At 38.6% G+C, this 19,598-nt stretch overlaps 2 protein-coding genes across 4 annotated transcripts; both read left to right on the top strand.

Moving 5' to 3' along the window:
* Window positions 1-320: 320 nt before the first annotated feature.
* Window positions 321-12,558, top strand: LOC103975235 (lysine-specific demethylase JMJ706). Of its 2 annotated transcripts, none has more exons than XM_009390143.3 (11): window positions 321-707; window positions 1,982-2,360; window positions 3,473-3,629; window positions 3,700-3,919; window positions 4,374-4,427; window positions 4,508-4,587; window positions 4,679-4,956; window positions 5,090-5,485; window positions 5,574-5,899; window positions 6,010-6,249; window positions 11,769-12,558. In XM_009390143.3, exons 1-11 carry the CDS (start codon window positions 705-707, stop codon window positions 12,168-12,170), a joined length of 2,535 nt encoding a protein of 844 aa, XP_009388418.2. In that variant the 5' UTR covers window positions 321-704; the 3' UTR covers window positions 12,171-12,558. The 2 variants fall into 2 exon arrangements, with proteins under 2 accessions (XP_009388418.2, XP_009388417.2); XM_009390142.3 differs by having other exon boundaries at window positions 1,979-2,360.
* A 2,806-nt stretch (window positions 12,559-15,364) lies between these two features.
* LOC135630960 (probable transcription factor KAN2) lies at window positions 15,365-18,680 on the top strand. Of its 2 annotated transcripts, none has more exons than XM_065138290.1 (6): window positions 15,365-15,995; window positions 16,094-16,170; window positions 16,662-16,707; window positions 16,820-16,952; window positions 18,075-18,135; window positions 18,246-18,680. In XM_065138290.1, exons 1-6 carry the CDS (start codon window positions 15,410-15,412, stop codon window positions 18,360-18,362), a joined length of 1,020 nt encoding a protein of 339 aa, XP_064994362.1. In that variant the 5' UTR covers window positions 15,365-15,409; the 3' UTR covers window positions 18,363-18,680. The 2 variants fall into 2 exon arrangements, with proteins under 2 accessions (XP_064994362.1, XP_064994361.1); XM_065138289.1 differs by having other exon boundaries at window positions 16,662-16,716.
* Window positions 18,681-19,598: the final 918 nt, after the last annotated feature.

Genomic DNA, 19,598 nt, shown 5'->3' with positions numbered 1-19,598 from the left:
CGTACGCCACCTGGCCTGCTGCGCCCCCCTGGCGTCGGCGGTTTTCCGACTCGAACTGCCAGTTACCGCAGGGGTCCACCTCAACCGCCCACGGTCTGGGAACAACAACCCGTGGTCTACTCTCCCGAGTTTATCAAAATACCCTTGGACATGAAGGGCATTTACGATGGTCTTTTGGAGAAACAGGCAAACGAGTAGGGGTAAATATGCACTTTCATAGGAACACGGTTCCGTCAGGAATGGCGTTCGGTCGAACCACCAACAACTACCGCTTCCTCTCTTTTTCCATGGGATTTTAATATTACGGAATTAAATTGCTGTTGGGAGCAATAATATTTTGCGGGGTAATTGTAAGAAGGTGCCTCCTTTCCTTGTGACCGGTTCTCCGAGAACTCGCCTCCCCCTTTCCGCACTGTTCAGATCCCGTCCGCCCCCGCCTCCACACCTCGTCTTCTCCGCCGGCCGAGAAACCTCCCCCTAGTCGCCGAAAAACGTCCCATCTTCCCCGGAGAATCTCCTCCTCCTCGTCCTCGGCGGCGGCCCCCGACCGCATACTTCGTTCTTCGTTTTCTTCGTGAGGGAGTAAGGGAAGGGGGGCTCGAATCCTAGCGTGGCTTCTCTCGGTGCCGTGCTGCGGGAAGGATTGCGGCATTTTTAGGTGGGCTTCTTTGATTCCACGGCGGACGGTGGAGGATCGGTATGCGATGGTAAGACGCGGAGATCTTGGAGTGCTTCGTTCCATTTCCCTCTTTCAATTGGATAGGAGTTTCTGGATGGTTCGTCGCTTCCTTCTTTTTCTTGTTTTCTTCTCCACGCGGGAATCGTTTGGCATCTCATTTTTGGTAATATTATCCGAGGAATTATTTCTTTCCTTTTTTGTTGCGGGTTACTGTTAGATTCACCGACTTCCCATCCGCCGCTTTTACCACCGTCTTGGGTTTCTTTCCTTTCCTTAGTTTATTTTGCTTAATTTAACTTCGTCACTGTTTCGTCACTGTGTCTCTTTATGCTTGAAAGCAGAATTGTTTACCTCGTCTCCTCTAGCTGTTCGCTAATGATTTGGGATTTCCAAATATAGACCAATTCCTGCAGAGGATGCTGTAAGAGTGGTCGATTTATCGATGTAGACTTCCATGGCTGAACTACGTGTCGACAATTTGACGGCATTGCGCTCGAGCTTGATACTTTAATGTGAGACTTGTAGGATTAGCTCGTGCTTGCGGTATCAGACGGCAATCACGAGGTTTTTCTGACTTTTCTGGCCTTATATTGCATAAATTTTGGGCCTTCTGGCTTGTATCACCGTGGATTGTTACAAGGACGGAATTGGAAAGAAAATGCTCTATTTTGTTTTCTAACTGTTCATGATGCTTCAGAATAATTTTCCTTTTTGGAGATCTAGTACAACCTCGAGTTGTTTCTTGGGAATATATGATAGTGCTTTGTTCACTCACTGGGACAGAGACAAATTGACCTACGAATTTTAACTGTGTTACCTTTGGGACTGTAGTCAATGTCCTTAAAGCCTACTTTAGGGTTTCATTCCTTTAATATGTTACTACGACCTTCGACCGGCATGTTGTGGCTTTGTAGTAGCTTTTCTTACTCAGATTTTTTGGCATATTTTAGTTTCTTACCCCTAATTATGTAAATTCCTCATGCTCAACCTTCCAACCAGCTTTACTCTGGGTATCATGAACATGGAGTAAATCAAATTGACACCAAATTTCGGTTTCAAGTATTCTTATCTTGTCATGTGTTGGCTGGTTCATCATAATTAATGAGCTTTTTTTAATTGCAATTTTCCTCTGGAAACTTGATACGAAGGTTGTTGATTATAACTTCTTGGTTTGGATACAGGTTCGTGCTTGATAGATAATTGCCTTTTGGTACTTATAAGAACAAACAAAAGATGTTTAGTCTTGTTTTAACTCCATGTGATTATCTTGTAATTTGTCATCTTTTTCTTATCTTTTAGCAGGTGCAAGGACGGTCGTGCTTGTCTGGAGAAGTTAAAAATGGATTAGAAATCTTGAAGCGCAGAAGACTTCAACAGAAAATGTCTGGCATTGTCCCTGAAGGTATCGATGCGGTCAATACAATGTCCAGAAGTGGCGGGGATGCCTTAAGGATTTCATCATCATGTAGTACTAGGATTCATGGAAATGTCAATGCATTTTCCCATGACAGTGGTTCTGGAAAGGATGCTTTCTCCAAGCACCAAGTGAAAAAGTTTGACATGTCTGACTTACAATGGATAGAAAAGATCCCAGAATGTCCTGTATTTTGTCCTTCAAAGGAGGATTTTGAGAACCCATTAGATTATCTTCAACAGATTGCACCTCTTGCTTCAAGATATGGTATGATTATTTTCTTGAATCAATGATAATTTGTGAAGTAACACTGTGCTTGCACCTGCTTTTTTATACAAGTTTGTCCTAAACTGTCATTTGAACCTAATGTAAAATGGTTTAAAAAGTTTCTTCCCATTTGAAAGTTGTGTGCCATCCATTCTTTTTTTTGTCTTAAAGTGGTTTCTATGGTGACTTATTACTTTGTTCTCTCTTGATGATTTCTCAATTTGATGAGGAAAAGGGAAAGCCTTCTTTTGATTTCTCCAGATGGCTCAAATTTTGCTCATCAGGGTCTTCTTGATGCAAATGTGCATGAAAGCTGTGATTTTTTCCCCTTATTTTTGTTTTCAAATGTTTCATGATGCAGTCTTTTATAATTGTAATTTGCAAAATTTTTATTTTAATATCTATACAATTTGCCATGGGTACCAGAAGGCAGTCCTTGTGTTTAGAAAATTTATCACGGAATGACCATGTTATTTTTCATAAAATTTTTTTCTGAGTTTCTATAGACTTATCAACGAAATAAATGCAGCTGGCCCCAATTTATTGGGAACTACAACTTGTTGTAGCTGTTCTATACCTACAAGAGTAAGTTATAGATGATGAATCAATCTGCATATCTGTATACACAAAAGTATAATGACAACCTACACTACAATAAATTTGCATATGTTTTAAAATAAGATAATTTTAGATCTTTTTGTGTTACAGAACAATATTGTCAGTTGCCCTAAATAGCTATAAGCACACTGCACTCAAGCATGCAATAATAGTTATGGGCAAAAGGTCATTCTCTTTTGCATGAGGACTATTTGTCATTTTGACATGCTTATTTTTCTATAGTGTTCCAAAGGTTTTACTATGTGATCGATCGATCCATTTTGAAATGTTTTAGAAGCCAAATTCATCACCAGCTAATTTAAGCTTATGCCTTATGGATCTGATATGTTGAATGGGATTCATATCTACCTATTAGGTATCTAGTTCATGTGATGGATCTATTGTTTATTTAGTACATAAATCACATCGATCATGAATTACTTAAGTGCACTTCATGCTTTGATAATGCATGACTTCTATTTTATCTTCTATGTTAACCTGTCTACATGCTTCAGGCATATGTAAGATTGTTTCCCCTATAAGTGCTTCAGTTCCTGCTGGTGTTGTATTAACGAAGGAGCAAGCTGGATTTAAGTTTACTACAAGGGTTCAACCTCTTCGTCTTGCTGAGTGGGCTGCAGATGACAAGGTCACCTTTTTCATGAGTGGAAGGTTAGTTATCTAATGATGTTTGATTCTTGAACTTTATATTATGCATATCCTAATGGTCAGTGAGTTTCAGAAAATACACATTTCGGGAATTTGAGAAGATGGCAAACAAGGTATTCTCTCAAAGATATTCAAGTTCTGGATGTCTTCCAGCTAAATTTGTGGAAGAGCAATTTTGGCATGAAATTGCATTTGGGAAGTCAGAGTTTGTTGAGTATGCTTGTGATGTAGATGGAAGTGCATTCTCATTATCACCTAAAGATGAACTTGGACAAAGCAATTGGAACTTGAAGGTGATTATGTTCTGCCCTTTTCCTCTCCCTCTGGGGCAAAATCTTTTTTATCTAATATTTGGAGACAGCCGTATGGATCCTTTCCCATCAGTTTAAGTCTACTTTTAGCAATACCATCAATGTCAGGCGAACTGGTTTTCACTGCTTTAATCCTGTAACTTTAATCATCAATTTGATTTAATTTAATCATCAATTTAATCCTATACTGTATGCTAGCTGAAAATTTTATAGAATTAGACTACTGTTATCTCTGGATATTTATATGTAAATTGGTAAAATTCTTTGCCTGTTTACCCTAGAATTTGCTGAGCAATTTATTCCATTTTTTTATTTGTATGGCACACATTATATTACAAAAACATTAGTTTGAACTCATCTGAATTTAGAAAATATTGTTGATGCACTTGGGTTTTGTTGACCAATTGCACTTTTTAAATTTGTTTTTTATATACAGAGGTTTTCTCGGCTGCCGAAGTCTGTACTACGGCATCTGGTTAATGCAATTCCAGTAAGTAACAAATTCGTCTTTTCTGTCACTTTGATCCTGTATGCTTTTGGTTTTTGAAACTGTTTTCTGGTTCATTGCAGGGAGTAACTGACCCCATGCTTTACATTGGGATGCTTTTTAGTATGTTTGCTTGGCATGTTGAAGATCACTATCTATATAGGTTTTGACTGGAACTTTGATATCTAAACTTGTGTCCTTTATTTGTGTAAGATCAAAGAGTTGACTGATTTATGGTTTGAACTTATCTTTAGCATTAGTTATCATCATTGTGGAGCTTCCAAGACCTGGTATGGAATTCCAGGCCATGCTGCACCAGATTTTGAAAGAGTGGTTCGAAGTCATGTGTATGATTCCGATATTTTGCAAGGCGAAGGAGAGAATGCAGCTTTTGATGTTCTTCTGGGAAAGACCACAATGTTTCCTCCAAATATTCTACTGAAACATGATGTTCCCATTTACAAAGCTGTACAGAAACCTGGAGAATTTATTGTCACCTTTCCTCAAGCTTATCATGCAGGCTTCAGTCATGGTGAGGTGGCTTTGCAGCCCTTTTTCAGTATGGCGTTCTCTTGTTTTTTTTGGCGTTCATGTACTTCCTTCACTATGTTATCTCATAACAATCTAAGCTTTCTGAAAGCTTTTTTCCTTGTTTGAATCTTTAGGGTTCAATTGTGGTGAAGCAGTGAATTTTGCCATTGGTAATTGGTTCCCACTGGGTACTGTGGCTAGTCAACGATATGCACTTCTCAATAGGATACCATTGCTCCCTCATGAGGAACTCCTCTGTAAGGAAGCAGTGTCTCTTTCCAAGAGATTATCAAATTCTGAATCTAAAAGTCCTGCCTCTTCAACTGAAGACTTTGTTTCCCAACATTGCATTAAATTTTCTTTTGTGAACTTAATGCGCTTCCAGCATCATGCTCGTTGGTCACTAATGAAGTTAGGGACTCGTGCATGGATTAATACCGAGACTGTACTATGTAGCATTTGCAGACGTGACTGCTATGTTTCTCATGTTAAGTGTAATTGCCACAAGGAACCGATGTGTCTCCGCCATGGTATGAAATCAAACTGAAGACAACAATGTGTTTTCCTTGTAAATCTTATTCACTATGATTTGACTTGTTCAATCTTTATTATGTTAAGATAAAGAGCTTAGGAGCTGCCACTGTGGTTCTGATCGTGTTATATTTATGAGGGGAGATATTTTGAAATTGGAAGCTATATCACGGGATTTTGAACAGGACAATGATGTACTAGACGAAGTTCAGAAGCAGGTTCAGCAAGGCAATGATTTTCATCTATGGTCTAGCTCATTCAGCAGTGCTGAAGATGATGGATATGTTCCGTATTGTGAGATAAAATTTCAAACAAGCTATGAAGTTAAAGATTACAACGAGTATGGAACTCTAGAATCTGTGTCTTCTGTACCAGTGTCATCATCTGTTGGGTCAGAAGGAGTTCAATTGCATGTAAGAAATTTGGTTGCAGCTTTTATTTCATTCTTTATGTTCATGTGTTGGATATTGACCGATTTATGTTTTTCATGGGAGATTTATTCATTTGCCAATTTTGTGTGCAGGTCTGTGCAAAACCTAATATAGGAACATTATCTTGCACCAACCCACCCAGTTCATGTCAATCTGTAGTTCTAGTTCCTGATAGATATGCAGCTATTTATCAAGGTGGTTCTCCTGATACTTCAGTTATGCAAGAGGATGAATCTGACTCTGAAATATTTAGAGTTAAGCGTAGGTCTGGAATCAAGTTAGAGAAAAGATCTGCCAGTGATGTAGTTGGCTGTAGCCTCCGTGAACAACAGGTTTGTTTACCTTTATAGTTAATGCCTTCTTGCAGTCTTTGATTATCACATGAAATTTTATTTATGAGATAACATATTTTCAATACTGGCTTTGTCAATGAATAGTTTATTTTGCTATTGTTGCCTTGTGTCTCTTGTGTGACATGTTAGAAGTGGTTTTGAATTGAAGTGTACATTTGTTGCAGCAAAGCACTGCTTTAAGCATAGAAAAACCAAAGGGACAAAAAGTTCTTAAAATTGCATGGATAAGATGGGACCATCTACATTGTACCTTTTTTGTTTTTTTAAAAGGAAATTTTTATTAAACTCCCATTAGGGGATTATCTAGCAAATTGGAGTACTAGTGATTAAAATGTATTTAGTGTTTCAACTTACTAATTTATACCTCCATTTTCATGGATGCTGACCTTTCAAGAATTGTACCTTTGTGTAACTCTCTAGTTACTAGAATGTGCAATCAGACATTAACTGATTCACATGAAGTCACTAACCAGCATAGTTTTTGGATGGATATCATTGTCTAGACATTATCTGGTTTCTCTTAGGACCAGAATATTGGGTCTCTATTAAAAAATGCTTTTAGCATATATGTAAATAGGATTCAAGAGAGGGTGGCTTTGTCAAAGTTATTTGCCTATATAGATGTCAGAAATTATTTGATCTTATCTTCTTTATTGAAAAAGTTGGAAAAAGAGAAGCTCATGGTTGTCTCTAAATACATAAATGAAGGAAGCTATTGTTATTTGTGCCATTGAGAAGTTTACAAGGACTACTATATCTTGTGACATCCGGATCAAGGATCACATGCACCACCCCCACACACTTGTTAAGGCTGCCACATGCTCAGCCTACATGGTATCCACAAGGAAGCATGCTAACATGACACTGGATTGGAGAAAAGGCACCACTGGCCAGTTTTCTCATCATATTAGTGCTGTGCTAGCATGCCGCATGCCACTTATGTGGAGTGTGGCATAAAACTAGCTCTTGTGACTCGTCTGCTATATCTTTTATCATATCTTTCGATTTGATAGCATTGGAAACTTCATCTAGTTCCTAATTAATGATTTAACTCTTATCACACCTTGAAGATAGAAAACTATTTTTTCTTATCTTATTTTTTTTAATTATTTGGTCATAATCTAATGGAATGGTCCTTGCATATATGCACAACATTGAATCATGATGTTTGCAAATTCTGGCCTTATTCGAAGGTTGCAATCATAAGGAAGCAAATAATTTGGTGTAAGTGTTTTACATAATCAACATTCACAAAATGTTATAATGTTCCAACTATTTAGTGTTCACTATCTGGATGTTTTCCCACTCATTAGGGAATGATTAAAGATATTAATCCAACATAATCTATTGGATTGGTTGATACTAGTTTAATGTAACATAGTATAACAACAACAATAACAAAACTATAAATTCTAACTATTTAGGGTCAGCTACAGGGATCATTTGCCAATAATGAGATCAGTGATTTCAATAGGCGCTCGGGTGCTCGGGCGAGGCATGTCCAGGTGCCTCGCTTCAAAGAGGCGCCGCTTAGTCGCTTGCCCGAGCCCAGGCGTCGGGCGCTTCGGGCAAGCACCTGGGTTAAACCAGACGACTGAACCAATGTTTTACGTTTGGTTCGGTCTCCAGTGCTTCAGTTAGTTCGATTGAACCAACTAAAGCACTGATATCAGCCTCCCAACATCCCTCTCGTGACTTCCCCAACCCTAACCCTGCTAGCGATTCTGTCGCTGACATTTCCTCTCTATTGTCGTTGCCTCTCTCCGCTATCGTTGCCTGTCTTTGTTGTCGTTGCTCTCCACTGTCATTGCTTGCCGTTGCTGTCGCTGCTCGTCGTCGCTGCTGCCGTTGTCACTATTGCCTCAATCAGGAGCCTCAGTCTTACTCTTACACCGCTGTCGCTGCCACTAACGCTGCTTGCCATTATCGTCGCTCCCGCTCCCGCTGCCATTGCTGCTACTGTTACTGTTACTCCCTCTACTCACATCGACTCGATAGAATACTATTAACAGTATATTGTTAACTGTATACTAGCAACAATATTTTTTTATTTATTAGATTAATAATATATTATTTTAATTTTAATATTACTAATTTTTATTTATTTATAATTATTGTTATTGTTTTGAATTTTGAGATTTTTTTGTTAATGTGATATTGTGATTCTGTAAGATTTTTTTTAATTTAATATTTTTTATTTAAATAATTATATTTATTAATTAATTTATATTTTTTTATTTTAGTGCCTCGTTTCGCTTGGGCGAGCGCCTCGGGCGTTTTTGCACCTTGGCGCCTTTTGGCGCTTAGCGCTTTTTAAATCACCGAGTGAGTAAAAGTTTTTTTTTTCTATTTTTCCTAGTAACTCCATGCATTTATCTCAACATTCTCATCTCGGCAACACAAACCTTTTGTATATATTTTTTCTTAAGTACTTAACACTCAGATCTATAAAGTATTGTTGATATCACAATTGTCTCTTAAAAATTCTTTTAATCTCAAAGGTATCCGATGATCACACAAGATTCCTAACGTTGCTTGCTATTTTAACTATCCTGTTTTTACTTTATAAATAATATATTCATCGATCTTTCTATCTTGTTAAATAATTGATCTAAGATACTTAAAGGGACTTTTTGTCCATCCTATTTAATTGTGTTCTTTTGTCTATTTCTAGATATATTAAAATTATATTTTATATATTCAGTTTTAGTCCCACATAATTTAAGGCTTTTAGTTTTTGAGGTTTGCTTTCATAGCTCAAGTCTATAATTAATTCCACTTAGGCTCTCATCAACTAAGGCAATATTATTCCCAAATAATGAACACTAGGGAGATCTGTCATGTAAGTGACTAATAAATTCATCCATTATAAATGTGAAAAAGTAAGGACTTAATATGGATCCTTGTTGTAATCCTATGCTAATAGAGAACTCACTAGACACACTCAATTTTAACACTAGTAGCTACATTATCATATATATTTTTAATAACATCAATATAATTAATAGATACACCTTTCTTTTCTAAAAGAGCACCATAATAAATATCTAGGAACCCTATTACAGGCTTTCTCTAAGTCAATAAAAACCATATGTAAATCTTTCTTTTTCTCCCTATACTTTTTCGTTAATTATCTAAATAAATAAATAGTTTTTATGGTTGATCTTCAAGGCATAAAACCAAATTGATTTTTAAAGATATTTTTTTAAGACTTATATTACTTTTGAAACTCTTTTCCAAAGTTTCATAATATGGCTCATGCCTCATGATCTTAATTCCTTTATAATTTGAATAATTTTGTATGTCATCCTTATTTTTGTAATTGACATTAATTTTTTTTCTTTATTCATTAGGAATTCTTTCGAGTCTCATAATTTTGTTAAATAAGCTAGTTAACCAAACTACTCCTTTGTCCCCTAAACTTTTCTAGACCTCCATAGGGATACTATTAGGCCCCACACTCTTAGCTATTTTCATCTTATTTAATGTGTCTTTTATTTCATTAGCTCTAATTTTATGAATAAATCTATGATTATTAAATCTACTATTATTATTTATCGTTAAATCTAAGTCTTGTGTAGAATATTCATTAAATAATTTATAAAGTAATTTTTTCATCTTTCTTTAATCTCATTATCATTAATAAGTATTTATTAATTTTCATCTTTAATGCAAGTAATATTACCTAAATCCTTATACACTCTTTCCCTAACTTTAGTAATTTGATATATATATCTTTTTCATTGCCTTAAGTTTCTATTTTATTATAAACATTATTATAAGCTTTATTTCTTACCATATTAGTAGCTTTTTTAACCTCATTTTAGATTCTATATTTTTTTTTTTTCCAGTTTTGCCAATCTTTAAAACATGATTTTTTAGTAAAAATTATTTTTTGAACTTCTTCGCACCACCACCCAACTCTTTCTTAAGGCTACACCTCTACTTTTAGTTTGATCAAAAATCTCTTTTGTTAAGCTCCTAATATTATTGGCCATCATAATTTAAATAATATTAATATTATACTCATCTAAATTCCAAGTCGTTCCCTTTTTCATCTTATTCTAAAAAAGTGTTTATATTATCATCTTTAAAATTTCACCATGTAGTCCTAGTAATTTTTTTCTATTATCTTTTTCTTCTTTCATTTTCTATACTAAATATCTAATATGATCAATTTATGTTGATTCGTCAAACTTTCGGTAAGTATAATGTAACATAGTACTACTTTTTTTTATGATAAAATAATAAAAATAAATTGATATCTATTGATATCAATCTATAAGTTTTGATACCAAAACTTGATTGAACCAGCAAATACCAATTGGTACGCATTGACCCGACCGATATTCAAAACATTGTCTTTAGGTAAATCAAGAGCATTATCTTTCATTGTTTCTAGTAAGCTTCTTTTAGGTCTTTCTCCACCTCTTCTCACATTACTAATCCTAATTAACATCTATAAATCTTATTTTAACATATTTACATCACCTTAAGTGATTTGTTATCCTTTGTTGACACTATTTTAAGTGTTTGTGAAAGAAAACATTTCTTCTCACATTCATCTCAATATTTTTCTCAGTTTCTTTTTTTGCATGTGTTGTTTCTTTTTGCTTAACGCCCACCCAATAGAGCATAACTTCTTTGCAACTATTTTCTTTTCTTTTTGACTTGAAAGACAAATGATGATTAAGCAAAACTATTCACTGTAACAACCTGCTTATACTTGCGAACAATGCTTCAATTTAACCTCTTCTTTTTTATGAACAAGTTATCTAAGTCTTTTATTCACAAGAACTTGTCATTTGTCCATCTTGATTACACTCTCAATTCTTTTCTTACCATCATGTTAATTGTATTAACTTAAATTTAAATTATTTAGTTTTTAGCATTTCTTTATAATTCAAGTTTAAAACTCAACTAAATTTTCATCATGCAAAAAAAATACCATCAGCCAATGACAGACACTATAGATGTCTATATTACACACTCATTTTATATTACTCTTGAATCTTGATACTAAAATGGCTTGAACTTGCGATTCCACCAAGGTTTTAAGATAATTAGTTTGTTATGTACCTCTTTTGAAATTCATTTTTCTGTTGTCCAGCATATTCTTATCATGAGCATCATCTCTGAAAATCTCCGTCCCCGTTTATGGCCTTCTGCACATGCATGATTGAATCTCCAGTGTTTTCCCTGAATTTAAGGTGATTCATGTGGTGGTTGCAGCAGCACTATCTTGTGCATTGGCTTGTCTGATTTCTAGATTTTTAGATAAACAGTCACTTCAGTGAATAAATGCATTTCATGTGGTTAAGTTCTGGCTTTGAACTTTATTCGAATTGCTTATTCCTGTTCTATGCTACATTGAATTTCTTTGTGTTTGGTTAATTGCTTCACTTAGCTCTCGTTTGTTTTTTTTTTTTTTTTTCACATTGAATTTCTTTGTTTTATTTATTAACTATCGTGGTCTACATTGTGATTTTTATCGATAGGGGTTAAAACGGTTGAAGAAGGTCCGTCCGGAAGGAAGGCATCTGCATGTGGCACCATCAGAATCTAATCTTTCCATGGCAGATCATTCTGCTCCAGTTGGTCATTTTGTTGAGAACCTTGAACCTGCTTTTAGCAGGAGTTCCAAAGGAATGGTACCAAAATCCTTCAAAATCAGACGGGAAGTCTTTGTTGATGAAGTTACTAAACTAAAAGTGAATCGGAACAAAGGGGATGGTCTTCAATCCAACTCATTAGACATCATCAGGAATTCGCCATCCATCGAACTTGGGACAAAGCGCTTAAAAGTTAGAGGACCTTCTTTTCCTAGTGGTTCAGTTGCACGAGATGATTCTGGCAGTAGATTTCCAGGGGGCAAATATACTAGTTGGCATGCCTCATAGAAGCATGCTGTGTTGGGCGGATGCTAACTTCAGATTTTAATTGGTCTCTGATAATAGAAAGCAACGTCGGACTAATCACAGTTATCAATTAACAAGATGAGTTAGAACAGGTCAACTCACCTAATTGATTCTTTGTGTAGGCCTCCAAATGAGGTGCTGGCACGACTTGATTCTTCTCGACCACATTTCTTATTCTCTAATGCTGAACAACAGTAGAATTGTATCATACTAGTTGTATATTGGTGGATCATTTCTTCTCGGTTACGATTCCACTGTCAGGAATGATCATTCTGCTAATTTTCTGATTTACTTTGTTCTTCAAATGATTCATTTCTTACATTTGGCACTTGAATAAGTTGCACACGAAATTGTGCATGTGGTTTGAACATTTTGCCTAAGAGTTATATTCCTGTGATGGTTTTTTTTTTTTTTTTTTACTCTGTGTCCCTGAAGCCGGCAGGGAGAGTTCAAGTTTGAAGCACCAGACAATCATTTCATTTGATTGTATTTTCACCCATAGATGCCCAGTTCTGCTTATAATTGACTGTGAATGGGGTAAGAGTGTGTAGGAATCGTAAGAAAAGCTTGTTTAAGAATCGGTAGTGTTGTTCCAGATTCTACTTCTTCAAAATATTCGATTTAGATTTGATTGACCAAAGTATTCAATCATGGTGTCTTTATTCCTCGCCATAAACCCAACAGGTACATTCTTGATGTTTTCATTTGTAATATTGTGTTATGCTGTCTTCTTCTTCTTCTTCTTCCGTTGCAGATTTGATTCATGGAAGAGAGGCGAAGGAAGGATAAAGGAGAATAGATTTGTTCCGTGAACTATTTTATTCACTCTGCTGGCCCAATTGCCGTATCTGAAACTCTTCAAGAAATTAGGTAAGACAATTCTACAGATGTTACGATGGTTGGATGTGGTTTCCGTGCTTTCAGATAGAACAATTAAAGCTCTGATGCAGCAATCAGGACTGGCATATTAAGGTCATCATGGCGAAGAATCAGATCACGTCATATGGGGGCCCTAAAGAATCTGTAGGATGACGGGTCTCGAACGTAAACGCATCATGTCTCTTCTCTAAACCAAGTAATCGGAAGAAGCTGTCTCCATTAACGGGACTGGAGAGACTCGTACGTTCTTGCCTTTCTCCTTCTCTTTTTTATTCTTTTGGGGATAAAAGTAGCAGGATTCTATTGGTGATGCATATGCCAGCCGAACTAAGAATCCGATCTACCTTATCCCAGAACGCAGATATGGATTGGAAATTACCAATTTGACGCTACGTTCACGACACTAGAGAATATACTATACTATCTCCTCCTCCCGTGGCTAAGGTAGCAGAACTCCAAAGTGCGAGCACAGATCTATAGAATGCCATGGATGATATAACATTTCTCTTTTGTATTTGCTTTCTATTGTTTCTTCTCCATCAATATTTTAGCCCTACCACCACCCTTGAGAATTATTTTCCAACAGGGAATTAAGGCAGTATAATGTATGCATTAGTATGTCCCCAATCTATAAACTAACTAAAAGGGATCCCAACTTCCTATCTTGTTTACCGAAGCCTTGGGGTGTAATGTTTCTCTAAGGCTTCACTAAATATATCGTCCACAAGACGCAATTGGCCCTGCTTCTCGGGTGCTCATACTTGTTCCTCGATCCTCCCTACTTACCTCCTCTTATACATGCGTATGTGTAACTGCATCATCTAGCCATGAGGGTTGACACACACCGATGGTTGACTCCACCGAAAAGAATCGCCATTCATGGCACGCACACAGTCTCGTTCCTGGAAACCCCCAGGACAACTCGGTGGAGGAATCTTGAGGTTCTCGGAAGCCCAATGTTTTGGTGTGCATACAACTAAAATGCACGCTGTGGTAAACAGAGGGATGGGAGTGCATTAATATCGGATGCGACAGAACAAATTAATTCTGGGAAGCGTTATCTTATCCCACGCCATTCAATTTAAATAGTTACACGTCTCTTTGGGGTGTTGGTTCATTGGTGGTCGCTCATGTGAGAGAGCATATGAGGTAGCACAAACATCAAACAAGTCCACCAACAAGACAAAGGCATTTAAAGCTCTGGGTCATCTCTCTCTGAGCAGTACACTCTCTCATGTCTATTTGGTACGTGCTGTTGCTGTCTTTCGATCCACATGCATGATATGATATCTCTTTCCCCATGTCAAGATGAAAATACTACTACCACCACCACTATAATAAAAATAATCCCATCTCTTCCTGTCACATATCAGCGCTCTCTCTCCCTGTCTCGCCACTGTGTTCACAGTGTCGAAGCTAGCTAAGGTTCGAGCAGGAAAGAAGGGAGATAGAGACAGAACGGAGGAAAGAAGGGATGCAGTGATAATGGCTCGACTGCAGGAATCGTCATCGAGGGAAAGCAGCCAAGTCGGCTCAGGAAAATGAACAGGTGAGTACAGATAACATGGACATGACTCGGCGCTGTCACTCCACGTGGATGACATGTATGTATTTCAAGGAAGCGAGGAGAGTATGGGTAACTATGCAATCTTCGTGGACGCTGGACGACCCATACATTACGCGTCTACTTACAATTTTTCTTCCAAGTACAAGTGACATGGTTCCATCTGCATCACATGTCCTGTAGGACCCTCTTTATGATTCACATAACTCGTTGCATCATCCATCCGCCACTCTTTCCTCGCTATTTCATGCCCATCCTCACGCCGGGAGGGCATCATATTATCTATCTATCTATCTATCTATCATAAGGTCGGTTTTCAGGAGAAGCAAGTAATAGGTCGTATGCATGGAGAGAGGTCCATGAAGAACCCACCCACCCGATGAGAAGCCCATCGCAATCGCATTCCCATTTGATGGTGTGGATGGACGGACCTAAAGATCCTCATGCACACGAGCGCACCTCTCACACGCACGCATCCCTCTCCTCTCCTCTCCTCTCCTATCCTCCTCTGTAAAGCTATCAAGAATCCACAACTTTCACTTCACACCATACGGTCCTTTTACAACTCATCTCTTCCCACCTTTGATCACGACTCCTGTACAAGTTATCGCTTCCCCCAGCAGACACGGACTCATTTATGCTCACCCCTCCTCTCGTATCGTTCGGCACCAAACCTGTATATAAGTAGTGCTGCTACCGGGTAGAGAAGGAGAAGGATAAGATCCAGAGGGAGGGAGGGAGGGAGGGAGGCGGAAGGGGGGAAGAAGGAAAAACTAACATGGAGCTTTTCCCGGCACAGCCTGACCTGTCGCTGCAAATTAGTCCTCCTAGTAGCAAGCCCACGCCAAGCTGGAGCAGGACGAGTGATGAGAATCTTGACTTAGGGTTTTGCTGGAGAGATATAGAGTCCTCCGACAAAAGCGACACCGCGCCATCGCTGGCCAAGGCTGACAACGCCGGCTTTGAGTTCTCCTTAGCCAACCAAAGTGCCTCGGAGACCCACGGCACCAACAGAGGCCACCACCACCACCACCACCTCCACTTCCATCAGCACCACCCGGTGCTTCACCAAGGATACCGCCAGGATCTCGGTCTGCTAATGCCGATAAGGGGAATTCCCCTGTACCACAACCCTCCTGCAGCCTTCCACTTCCTCGAGAACCAACAGCGGCAGCAGCAGCAGCAGCAACACCACCACCAGCCACATTCATGTGACTCGGCGGCGCAGGGATCGTCGAGGTCGACCTCGAGATTCTTGCCGCGCTTCCCTGCGAAGCGAAGCATGAGAGCCCCAAGAATGCGGTGGACGACCACGCTCCACGCCCGCTTCGTCCATGCGGTGGAGCTACTGGGAGGCCATGAAAGTGCGTAAGATGTGGATCCTTCTCTTCTTTCTCCCTTGCAGACATGATTCGCTGCCGCGTACTGAAATCATTACTTTGCTGTGCCGCTTGGATGTTAGGGGCAACACCCAAGTCAGTCCTTGAGCTCATGGACGTCAAAGATCTCACCTTGGCTCATGTGAAATCTCACCTACAGGTACCGAGCTTACTTTCGACACTGGTCTCCGACGGCCATAGGACACCATACTGTTTCAGCTTTACTGGATTTCTCCTCTTCTTCCGTTTGATGTCAACTACTTCCCAGTTCTTCTCCCTGCCGTAAGAAATGAAGCTCTTGAATGGTTCTTCAAGATTGATCACGCTCGAAAGAAGACAGCAGGGTTCTTCTCTCTATCTGATCTCCTTCCTTTCTCCCAGACGACAGTGGGTTCTGCAAGCTTCTAGCTTATTGATCATAGAGACAAAAACACAAAATTCCTTCTCAAATCAAACCCAAATCTTTAATGATACATACTAAAAGTACAGCCACCGATACTTCCTTGCCATTTATTTTGTGGAGCTGTTTATGGTACATGGTAATAAGTGCTCCACATCAAGCGTCGGATATGCCCTAAATCATCCAATACTGTGTTGATCATACAAGTGTCTTGCTAACTCTCCTGAAGCTTTTTATGTATATGATTGCAGATGTATCGGACCGTGAAGACGACCGATAGACAAGCAGCTTCCTCTGGTATCGCAGGTTTTCCTCCCTTTCTTCGGGTTCCAATTTGCTTCTTATTTCAGTCATTATAATGCATCAAGATGTGGCTTCAATTCTCGAGCTCATATTTCCCTTGTCCCAGGGCAAAATGAACCTATAGAGATTTCTGATGACAACTTGCCTGAGATCCAGGGAACAGAAGCTTCCGGTCAACGAGCGAGGTCTACTGAAGATACGGGCACAGATGATTATGGCTTATGGAGCAATTCTTCCAGGTGATGATATTGCTTCGTCTGGTTTATTTCTGTTCAATTTCCTTACAGCAAAAAAAACATTTTTAGTCAGAGATGTATGCTTAGTCTTCATATTCAGCAAAAATTGAAGAAGAAGGTTCTCTGGAGGCAATGAATTCTTTATTGCATAAATAAGAACATCAGCAAATTCTCATGTCAATATGCAGTAATTATATCCAATGAAACGAAGATTTTTCTTCTTTTATTTTGAAAAGAAAAGTAGCACATCGCCACCTGATTTCATTTACCAAAGCAAGCAAAGAGTCTTCAGTGTCCACAGAACTAAATGGTTTGTGCATCTGTAGATCTCAGATCTCACACTAAACCATCATACACTCAAACATATGTATGCATTTCGATAGTTGCATTCTGTCTTCCTTCCTCTATGCTCTTTCTTGTCAACTGCTAGTCTTATATGAAATAAACTGGAAATAGGTATTTTACAGTAAATTTACACTGAAAGAACAAAGAGAATATTATATGATGGTTGAATGTCAAAAGTATGAATGCCACCAGAATAACATAATAAGAAATCTTGCCACTACAGTGACAAGACCCAATGATCTATCTACTTTAGGCAGGCAAAGCTACAAGTTCTCTTCATTCTCTCTCTTTATCTATAATATTGGTCTCCATCTAAGTGCTCACAAAAAGCAGTAAAAGATCACAACTTTGTTCCATCTGCCTAGGAACAGGTGAACATCGAACCCGATAATGGTCTAATGATCTTCTTGAGTAGCTTGAAGGACTAAAGAGATTACTTACCCCCCACAAATTCAAGAAGCACACCCCAACTTTCTTTAGGAGATTTGTGTATCTAAGCCTACCAACTTCATATTCTTTCTTTTCTCTATGAGGTTGCATTCTTGGTGCTAAAGCTAAGCCTTGTGAAACTTCACTGCACTTTGTCCTAATGGGTAATGGGCACCACATGGGGGGGGGGGAGGGGGGGTTCAACTTTAGTTCAATGCGCAAAGCTGAGAAAAGCAAGCAATTCACACCGAGCAAATAGTGAAAGACAACTTTCTTTCCTTGAATTATCTTGCAATGGACTACTAGTGATGCGGAAATCTTCTGTTGTGGTGATGGGTTTTTGGGCAGCAGGGGAGGCTGCTTCCTCGATAGACCGAGCGATTCCACCGCGTGGAGCGTAAATTCTTTCGAGGTCACACTACTTGATCCCATCATTTTACATGACAAGTAGCCTTCGCTTGCTTGAGAAAATCAAGATGGCGAATGAAAAGAATGGCATCCACTTTTTTTTTTGCTGTGCAGGACATGCAATCAAAAGGATCCGAGATGGTGCCCGACGTGAACTCGTCAAGCTTCTCGGAGAGGAACACGGAAAAGCCCAATCTTGAGTTTACCTTGGGAAGGCCACATTGCATCTAGAGTCGTCATCCGGCAAGACATGGTATGACCAGATGTGATCACATGAAATCAGGTACCACCCATGAGACCAAGATCATATCAAAGGAAAGAGAGAAAGACAAGGAGACCATTGAGGCAGAAAAGCAAGGAAAAGGGGACATTAGTGTGTGTGGGGCGAGTAAGAGCTTTTCAAAGCTGAAAGAGCTTGTCCAAAGGCCATGCTCCACTTGGATATCATATGGGTCTACTGATACAAGCTGTTAAGACTGAGAAGAAGAAGACGAGTCTCTCTTTTCTCTTAGAACTGTCATAAAAGCAAGAAAGGATTGGGTTACTTCATTCGCTTGCACATGCACGAGTTTGCTTTTATAGTTCCCCGACAAAGTGCAAAGTGAAAGGTTATTATGCTCTAAATTGTTGTCGTCAGGACATATATATTTGTGGAATAAGAACTCAACATATATAATATCATCATCCTCCTTTCCCCTAATTCCAATTTGTTTGGCCTTAATCCATTTTATTTCCTACTCTTAAAAACCTGCCTCTCCAGTACTCGATGATAGTAATCTCAATTAGATCTCAAACATGCAGCTAAAGCCGATGTTTACTCAAATAATATACATAACTTGACATCTCATTGCATAACATGAGCTTGTAAATCCCAGCTAGAAGCTATTTGGCATTCCTTTTGTTCAGTAAATGTTTCCCAATTATTCTTCACTAAGATTAATTTGTAAGGAACTTACACTATTATTAGTCAATGATTAATTACAACAGCTTGGTTTTCTTCTTGTTTCTTCCTAGCAATGCCATACCACTGAAACATAATGCCAGGTTATATTCCAGTGAGACACAATGAATGTATCTGCAAAGGCAAGGCAGGTATGTCAGGATCAAAGGTTGCAGAGCTGGAGATTGAAGGCAGATTAGAGTCTAGCAATCAACTTTCGCCTATCATTATGTTGCATGCTTTGGGACTTCATTTGGTCTTCATCTTTTAACCTTGTGTGCATTGGCTCACTCCCACTTAACCCACTTGTGATTTACTTTGAGATGCTAAAAACACCTAAAGCATCTTTCATCAAACACAATGTTATTCCTTCACCACTCTGCATTAAGCTTGAAATCATATATATGGATGGATGTAGTGCGGAGTAGCACATATGTGGCTGGAAGAAATGTCGCATGTGTGGCCCATGCACTTTCCCTTTCCATGTTATGCGACTAAATACCACATGTGTTGATGTTTATATTGTA

This window comes from Musa acuminata, chromosome BXJ3-2 (assembly GCF_036884655.1).
Source record: "Musa acuminata AAA Group cultivar baxijiao chromosome BXJ3-2, Cavendish_Baxijiao_AAA, whole genome shotgun sequence".
In the NCBI taxonomy this organism is placed as follows: domain Eukaryota; kingdom Viridiplantae; phylum Streptophyta; class Magnoliopsida; order Zingiberales; family Musaceae; genus Musa; species Musa acuminata.
This window is presented reverse-complemented; position numbering and strand designations above follow the sequence as displayed.

Bases quoted from the DNA above. Each gene is read 5' to 3' on its own strand.
- LOC103975235 (XM_009390142.3), top strand. The intron at 3,630-3,699 runs GTTAGTTATCTA...AGTGAGTTTCAG, and splicing joins ACCTTTTTCATGAGTGGAAG to AAAATACACATTTCGGGAAT. The intron at 4,588-4,678 runs GTTTTGACTGGA...ACTTATCTTTAG, and splicing joins GAAGATCACTATCTATATAG to CATTAGTTATCATCATTGTG.
- LOC135630960 (XM_065138289.1), top strand. From the start codon at position 15,410: ATGGAGCTTTTCCCGGCACAGCCTGACCTGTCGCTGCAAATTAGTCCT. The intron at 16,717-16,819 runs GTTTTCCTCCCT...CCCTTGTCCCAG, and splicing joins AGCTTCCTCTGGTATCGCAG to GGCAAAATGAACCTATAGAG. The intron at 18,136-18,245 runs GTCACACTACTT...TTTGCTGTGCAG, and splicing joins GGAGCGTAAATTCTTTCGAG to GACATGCAATCAAAAGGATC.